Source organism: Lupinus angustifolius, chromosome LG05, assembly GCF_001865875.1.
Source record: "Lupinus angustifolius cultivar Tanjil chromosome LG05, LupAngTanjil_v1.0, whole genome shotgun sequence".
NCBI classification, from domain to species: Eukaryota; Viridiplantae; Streptophyta; class Magnoliopsida; order Fabales; family Fabaceae; genus Lupinus; species Lupinus angustifolius.
The window spans coordinates 19084990-19094376 of record NC_032013.1 but is presented as its reverse complement, the minus strand read 5'-3'; the positions used below and the strand labels follow the sequence as shown (position 1 = coordinate 19094376).

General features: G+C 35.0%; 1 protein-coding gene across 1 annotated transcript; it reads right to left on the bottom strand.

The window, feature by feature from the left end:
* On the bottom strand, positions 246 to 6543 carry LOC109347975 (eukaryotic translation initiation factor 3 subunit H-like). The gene is made up of 12 exons (XM_019588137.1): positions 6433 to 6543; positions 6265 to 6344; positions 5521 to 5637; positions 5320 to 5423; positions 3252 to 3318; positions 2416 to 2549; positions 2281 to 2329; positions 1870 to 1941; positions 1669 to 1770; positions 1521 to 1588; positions 670 to 822; positions 246 to 516 (listed from the first exon to the last, which is right to left on the bottom strand). The coding sequence occupies exons 1-12, from the start codon at positions 6440 to 6442 to the stop codon at positions 459 to 461; spliced, it is 1014 nt and encodes a 337-aa protein (XP_019443682.1). The 5' UTR covers positions 6443 to 6543; the 3' UTR covers positions 246 to 458.

Below are 9387 nucleotides of genomic sequence, written 5' to 3'. Positions count from 1 at the left end.
TTAAGCTTGGTTGCTATTGTGATATTTATTCTCACTCTTTTGTTACTCTACTTTTCCTACTATCCCTTTTTGTCCATGGCATCATTGGTTGACCAGGATGAAGCCAGTATGGAACCTGATTTTAGTCACTCAACATAAAAATGCTGGTATTATCATTATAAAAATGTGTAGTGTGAAAGATGAGAGAATATGAATGAGTGCACAAATTTGTAATGAAACCAAATAATATATAGATCAGTAACATAAAAAGAAAACTAACAAGCAACAAGTATCACCAGAAATAATCTCTTAACAAGAACCAATTATATGGCTTACAATATGATGGATTCATGAACAAAAATTACATCAACTTCGAATGATCCTTTAACATACTACTAAACACTCATAAAATTCTCATCATTTATGGAATAGAAATTGGATCAAACCTTACATCATAATAGACTAACAAAAATCTCCTTTCAATCCTCATGCAAAGCCTTCATCAAATAGAGTCTGTTAAAACTCTGCCCTGACACCCTGCAAAACATGCAATACAAAATGCTATGATTAAAAACATTACCATAATAATAAAGGAAACAGCAAAAACCTAAAAGAGCAACTAGAGCATTCTTGCTTTTAAGGTGACGAAAAAAAGAACCAGGTGATCAACATCAAAACCTAGTCACATACCCGTTGATTTGGTTGCAGTAGTTGGAAATTTGATTTGTTATGAGGAAGCTCTCCAACCGTGATGGCTCGGGATGTGGCTTGAAAATAGGGTTAGCAGGATCTTCCTCAGGCAAAGGTTCCTCTCCGGTGGCTTTCCGTGCCAAGTTCTCTGTCCTATTATTACAAAATCCAAAAAATAATATAATGAATCAATAATTCAAACTACTGCAAGTTTGTAACTGTTAATCTCCAATTCTCCATATATGCTTAAAACATCAAAAAGCGGCTCGAAACTATGATATTGCAGTTGTTTATCTGAGCAAGCACTTCGCAGTACATCCACAAAAGCATATATTGTGAACTTTTAAGTCACTGGGCTACCTTAATGTACAGTTGAACTTGAAACTACTATCCTTGACTTAAAATTGTTACTGTACATTCATCATAACACTCATTTCTACACTGAAAATACAAAGCAAAACATAACAGGACATGCAACAGACCTATAAAATATAGCCTCATGTTCCTCAACAAGACACAACTTTCAACTAAATCCCTTTTAAATTATTGTAATAACCATAAAATATCCTGGTGCAAAATAATGGCCTAATTTCTAAAGTACCATAAACTTCTGAACTAACTCCCCATCCTTGGTTGCAAGCTTATTATTATTTGGAAAAGTCGCTCACTTCGATCATAATCATTACATTATCTTAATTGATTGTAGGTTTATGCATATGCCTCATAATTTATTGTAAAAAAACTGAGTTCGCAGAAGGCCAAAAAGTTTCCAATTAAAATATGCAAAATCATATTTTCAGAGCACCTATTAGTTAGAACAAGCACTGGTTCAAATAAAAACCAAATCATACCTTCTCTTCTGAAGCCAGGCTTGCTGCTGAGCCTGCTGACGGGACAAGTTGCGATAGTAGAATTGGAACTGGAATAAAAGAAACTTCAGTCAAATATATTTATAACTTACAAGAAAGAATCAACAACTTAATGAGAACTGAAAATAACCTTCTGCTGTTCTAGTGACAAGTCATCCATGCATTCAATTAAAAATTCCATATTCCTCTCCATTAATGAACTGGTTGACAATTGCAGACGATCATAATCACACTGCAATTTCACAATAGTTGATAAAAAATAAAAAACATAAACTAAATTTGAAATAACCAAAAGAATCTCTTGTGAAAACTAAAGATCATCATTGTCCACCTGGGTGACTGGAGTATCAGGTTCCAGCTCCGTCATAAAAGCACTGATAAGAGCAGAATTTGAAACTTTGATCTGATATAAATATATAAGAAACAAGATCAGCATGAAACAGCAACCTATTAACAGAAGATTAATCCAAGGCTAACTAATACAATTCCATAGCATAAAGTATATACCGAAAATAGTTTATTGTAAATTTGTAATGCCACTTACATGACTAGTTTGTTCTTACTTATTGCATTAACAACTGTCACCAAGTGTAACGACTAACAAGCAAATGAAAAGCAGAGAAGAATTCACTAGAAGTTGGTAAAAATATTTTTCCAAATACAAAATATTTATTCCATCCAAATCACTCTAAAAGACTATTTGGTCAAATATTCAAAGGCAGCAAAGTCCAGGTAAACTTACAGGTATTTCCTCAAAGATATCCACCCATGATAAGTTCTTCTCCCTCAATCTATTTCACCAGAAGAAATAAAAATAAGAAATCAAATGGTTCAAATTAACTAAAAGAGAGCATGACCTCTAGAAGAAAATCCACACTTCTCTCCAGTAAAATTATTGTTGCGGTAGAGTTCCATGAATGAGTCAGAAAGCTTCAGGGCCTTCAGAGCCAGGACACCTTGATCTGACCTTGATGGATCATATATTATGCAAACACAGCGTCTAATATTTTCCTAGAAAACATTGTAAGTTGGAATAGTCATTTACATCATAAGATACTGTTCAAAAAATGGTCTACATTGCATCCAATAAATTAATCTTCTAGTTTAGAACATGACAAAGCATCAGTGGTCATTTATTGAAAATTTTAAGCTGGTGTGACATTCTTATCATCTGGTTATACACGACCGTAAGCTTGCTCCAACTTACAACCTACCTAGTCTATTCATTGTACTTAACTTCCCCTACTTTCCTAATACATTCCACTTCATAGCAATATATTAAGAACATTAGCAATTTTAGTTTAGCATGGATAAAATTCTCCATCAACCTATAATAAAATCAATCTTGACCAACAAACCATGTCAACATCTAGCTCACATGATTAACAATGATACATTGCCTCGGTATCATAAAAGTTCCCATAATCATGTTCTGACCCTTGGTGATCAGACCACACATAAAGTGTTGGCCTGTTAGGCATTCAAAGTTACTATGTAACTTGTTAAAATCACCACCCATGAAAGGCCTCATTTGACCATGAGTTGAATAGTTTGAAAAGGCATAAAAAATAAAGTTCACAACATTCACCTAGGTAGCAAACTATTAGAGCATTTGAGTTCAATATAACAAGTAACTATATTAGAATAGCCAAAGAAAGCCAAGCTTAAGCTCTCATGCATGAAAATAAATAACTGTGAAGTGTGAACCATTACCTGGTAATTCATAAAGGTTTCAATCAGTTCCACAGTCTGAAAGGAGCCAAGCAATGTAGACTGGTACCTAAATTTGGGGAGTTAATGGAGATATCATTACGGAGACCATAGATTGGACCAAATTCTATGACATTTATCAACTTACTGAAACACTTATGCAGTCATCTTGTCCCCTATACATACGAATATACATAACTAGTCGATGCATGCAAGGTAGTTAAAATCGAGATTTTACTTAGGATCGGGAGAGGAGTCAAAGATCGTAAATATAGGATCGTAGCACGACTCGTAAGATCCTACTTAACAATATATATACACAAAAATTCATATATATATATATGTTACTATATATTAAGATTTTAAATAGATAAATAGTATCCAATATAGATAATTTCAAAAGCTTCACTTATTTAAATGTTATTTTTCTTCTAGGTAATTATATGTTTTAGTATAGTTAATATGGTCAATAAACTGATTTAGAGATCAGATGTTTTTATATTTAAAAAAAGTAGTTTATAAAAGAAAGAAGAAAGGATTAGAGACCTATAGCTAACAGGCCTCCTTACACAGATAGGCACAAATGGGCCTGACCCAGTCCATTCCTTTACACTTTGTTCAAACCCTAATAGTAGCTTAGCCGTCTCCTTCTTTCTCCCATTTGCATCAGAATACAGAAAAGAGAAATGGAAAGTGAAGAGAGAGAAACGGGAAATGGATCAAAAATAGAGAAATGGGATTACAGAAGATAAAAGAGCACGGCAGGCTCGTCGTTTCCGTCGATCTTACGCTCCAACACGGCGATTTCACTCGATTCCACAGTGGTCGAGCACGAGTTGAGATCAAGCACGGGTTAGCTCTTGTAAATCGTAAAATCGTGCGATCCCACGAGCGGGATCGCGAGTTTAACTACCATGGATGCATGATACACTCTAACCTACATTCACATATTATGACCTAGAATTAAAGAGTACAACTATATAACTAGATCACATCATCACAATATAGATAATTTTGGTGGTAAAGGTGCCACTGATGCCTATGGAATTTCTGCTCTGACTTGCATATTTTTATTCTTTAGATAAACATAATATTCATAAATGCCATAGAAGTGAATGAGAAGGTAAAAACAAATTACAAAAGAACACGTCTTACAATCACGGAAAACAGAGATGAATACTACAATACATAATAGCAATTTATCAATATTTATGCACTTCTTCTATCAAACCCTCCAGTATAATAACATAATAAGATGGAAACAGGAAAAGATGCTGATAAAATCCCCTTGGCTGACTAAATTACTGCATTTCCTGGATAGTAGATACTTAAGCATTTGTTCAAGTTTTTGCATGACCAAGGTTTATAAAACATTGGGGTCACACCATGTGCATTGGAAGGTTGGCCAAATGCCTGTTGATATTGAAATAGAATCCTTATTAAAAGGAAATTTTCAAAAAACTGAAACAAGGAATCTACATTTTCAGAATTAATAATTAGGCTTCATGAAGCAGTTTGTATTTCTAATTGAGAGTAAAAAAATTCTACAGTCCTCCAGGACTTCATTGATAAATAGCATTTGTTGATACTGAAACAAAATATTAATTAATAGAAACCTTCAAATGATTGAAACAAGGACATCCACAAATTCAGAACTTAGGAAGGCTTCATGAAGCCTTGTAACTCTACAATCTACAGGAACTTAGACGATAGATCTTAGTATCTTACTTTCATTTATGACAGGCTAAAACAAATCAACTACAGCATGACACACAATCATCAGTATATTGATTTGACATGTACGTCAAGTGATTTAAGAGTCCGGAGATGAGCAGTTTCATCTGATAATCAATTTTTTTTTTGCCTAAACAGGTTTAAGAATGAGCACACTGGTATTTTGAAAGAACATGAGGTAAGATGGGATAGTTCAAAGAAAGCTTAAAGACGATATAACTGTGTTCATAGACAGTTTTGCTAATGTTTTAAGGTAACAAAATTGCATGTCACCTTCTGTCTGCCTCCAAAGGTAAATACGGTTTTAACTTTAAAGTGTTATTTCCATTATACATACCATCCAACAGTATTATTGTCAACATTAACCTCCCTCAGGCATCTCATCATTTCGAGCTGGTAATTAGCACCATCAGCTTCAACTTCCTCATCCTCCTCCCTCATCTGCAGTTTTTGGTAACATAAACAATAATGACAATTGCAGTAGGGCAACATTAGATCATATAAAAAGGAAGACACCCTAGAAAAAGTAATATCGCACCGGAAAGGGGAAGCAGTTAGTAACTTCAAGAACACTGCCAACATCGAGCCCAAGAAGTTGTCCGGTGACTAAAGAAGGCGAGTGATCCTTACAATGCTTAATTATCTTCAGGATAACCTGTTCAACAGAAATCCATAAAAAACAGTAACCACCAAGAATACAGGGTAAGCCTCAGCGCAATTGTTGCTTAGTGACCAACATGTCATGGGCTCGAACCCTATAGACGGACTCTCCGCTTGAGAGGATAAGACTGCGTACATTTACCCTCACCAGACCCACTAGAGTGAAACCTCATGCACTAGGCTGCTCACCTAGCAGCCGGAACATTGTAAATATTGTCACTTAGCAAAATAGCTAATTGGAAATTTTCCTACAATTTGATAACATGCCTCAAAAAAATTATAAACTTATATGGTGTAATAAATTAAGTTTCCAAAGTGTGTAATAAACTATAAGAGAAAGTGTAAAATCGAACATAATAAATAAAATAAATCTGTTCGCGAGTTGTGTTTTTTTCCTTTCCGGTGGTAAAGGATGCGCTTGGGAGCCATGAAATCCAGTGGTGAGGTGGCTCTCAAGCCTTCCCTTCCCCTAAAAGAAATAAACTCACAGACAGACCACGTATAAGTAAAAAGCCTCTTACAAGAAGAAGACTGTGTACATCTACCTTCCTCAAACTAGTCGGAGCCTCGTGCACCGAATCGTGTTTTGGAATAAATAAAAGAAAGAAAAAGTAATAATTACCAGTCCCTCAATCTGGACGACTCTAAGAGGGGGTGCGGTCTCCTCGGTAGCGGCAGCTTGAAGGAAGGACTTAGCCAAAGCTTCTCAAAAAGAAAAAAGTAAAAAGTAAAAAGTAAATAGAAAAGTGAGATAGAATTAAAATAGAGAATGATGGGAACATAAACATACTGGTAGCCATGTTTTGGTGATTGTGAGAATCTGGCGAATGCGTTGGAAGGAAGATGAGGAGCAAACCCTACACAGCCAAATCAGAAGGAAAAGATAACCCCAATCTATGCGTAATTACTTTTATTTTTTTATTGTCCTCTTCAAGGTATTAATTATGTATTTCGCTGCATGTTAACCATAATTTGGTTTTTTATCTGCACTTGTTTTCTTTTTACGGAATGCTATAGGTTAGTAACGCATTCTTTTTGAGTGGAATTAAATCTATAATATTTTGGTTTTTTTAACATCCTACTTTACAATACTGGATTAATATTATTTCGAATATAATTTTTAAAAGTTTCAAAATTTTATATTAGAAATGTTAAATAATTAATATCATAATTATTATTTAAATATATAATTTTAGTATAACTTTTTTATTAGAGAATAAAAACAAATACCCAAAATCACTTATAAAACTAAACTAAAAAACAATTTTTTTTAAAATATTAACTTTTGTTGAGAAATCCGGTTGGACCAAAACTACTTCCCAATGTGGTATAAAATAAAATTATATTAATAAGTTTTTAAGTTCAAACCAACTTCTCAATTGCAAAATAAGGAAGGGGGTGAATTTGGGATGGTCATACATCATGTTCTTATACTAGAAAATCAAGCTATTGGTTGTTTAACTACTTTGAGGAAGACGGTCGGTCAATCTATGTCAAATATTTGGAGGTTGGCGGAACGTCTTAGGGTTCTAGAGAAAATGAAGTTGATGTATTGGCTTGATCGTCATGAGGTTTTGCCTTCTAACTACCAACATTACAAGAAGAACATGACGATGAATTCAACTTGTATGAGATGCAATGGAGGTGTTGAGATCTTATGCATATTTTTAGAGACTATTGGGACTCCACTATGTTATGGACAAGACTTGGTGTGACTACCCCACCCCCTCTTTATGGGTGACCCAATCCTTTCGGATTTGGTTATTGGAGAATTGCACTCACCACAATGGACTATTCTTCTAGGCATGATGGGTTTGGTGGGCGTGGAGATGGAGGAACAACTCCACTCTAAGCCAAACCGCTTGGGATATTAATCTTGTTGCTCGTAATACTCATCAAGACTATTGGAGTGGCGCCACATGTGTTTTAGTGCTATCTCGGAGGAGGATATACCCCTAGTTCATTAATATTGCCCAAAAATTGGTCAGATTAAAGTTAATATTGATAGTAGTTACATCAAAGGTTCAAGTATAATGGAGGATGTGGTGTTATTTGTGAGCATGCAAGTTGTTGGTTGTTAGGGTTTTTAGCCAACATTGGAGTTGGATCGCCTATCTTAGCCGAGCTTTTGGCTATGGAGTAGGGTTTGAAATGTTGGGACGAGCGAGTAATCAAATAGTAAAAGAGTATAGAGAAAAAAGAATAACACAAGATGTTTGGTAACGAGGTTCGGCTAATTATGTTTACGTCTCCGAGAGCATTGAGAGGCTACTATTATGTATTATTAGAGAATAAGGATTTGCGTTTGACTATTCTTCTCCTTGTTATATTAGGTTTACATAACATAAATATATAGTCCTTAACTCCAACCCCTTTACATCAGCCCAAGCCCATAACTTATATTGCTATTATCTAGAGATATGAGTCTCTCCACCTTGGCGAATATCATCAATCTCCATCTTTCGCCATTAGGTTGGAGGCGCTCCATAGTGTAGCATCAGAAAATATTCAGCAAGCTCAGGCAATGCCTAAACTTGTTCACGGTAACCAGCTTGGTTAATATATTAGTTGCATTTGCTGAAGTGTGAACCTTCTACAATAGTATCTGTCCACAAGCTACCAACTCCCTGATCTTGTGAAATCTCACATCAATATGTTTGGTCCAAGCATGATACACTTGGTTCTTTGCCAAGAAGATAGCACTCTGACTATCACAATGCAGCGAAACTCCACATTGCTCAATGCCTAACTCATATATCAGCCCCATAAGCCATAGGGCTTTGTTAGAAGCTTCACCAACTGTCTTGTACTTTGCTTCAGTTGTGGACATAGTAACAACATACTGAACTGATGATCTCCACATAATTGGTCTACCTTCAAGAGTGAAGACAAATCTTGTTATGGACATTCTATCATCTTAGTCTCCTGCATAGTCCGAATCAACATAACCAATAACTGAAGGCTTACCCTATTGGGTATCAAACATGATACTAATACTTGTAGTACCCTTCAAATATCTAACAATCCATTTAACTGCTTCCCAATGTTGTTTCCCTGGTTTAGACATATACTTGTATACTTGACTAACTGCTTGTGTCAAGTTCGGTCTAGTACAAACCATAACATACATCAAACAACCTACTACACTAGCATATGGAACCTTTGACATGTACTTTTTCTCTTCATATGTCTTTGGACAATAATCTAGGGAAAGCTTGAAGTGATTTGCCAATGGAGTTGTTACTACTTTAGCATCGCTCATATCAAATCTCTCTAAGATCTTTTCAACATAGTTTTGCTTGGAGAGTCATAGTTTTCTAGCTCCTCCTTCCTTCTTAATCTCCATCCCAAGAATCTTCCTATCAACCCCTAAATCTTTAATATCAAACTCCATACCTAGCATGACTTTCAGCTCATTGATATCACTCAAATGATTAGCAACAATGTAACACCATGAATTTTCTGTGTATGTTTTATTAATTATTTATTTTACCAACAATTAATTTTAGAAATTAATCAGTATTGGTTTAAGCTAAACCATAGTTGAGTGTTAGTTTTTTTTGTGAATTCCTATTTTGTGGTAAACTTTTGTAATTTTTTGTGACGAGAAGTTTTTGAGTTGCTATCAGACCCAAATTCGTCCCAAAAATGTGTTTTTGAGTTCCGTAACTCGAAATGAAATTCTGATTGCGCCGTTGGCTTCAAAATATTATTTCGAGTCAAGATAAACATCAAGTTTTTCCAT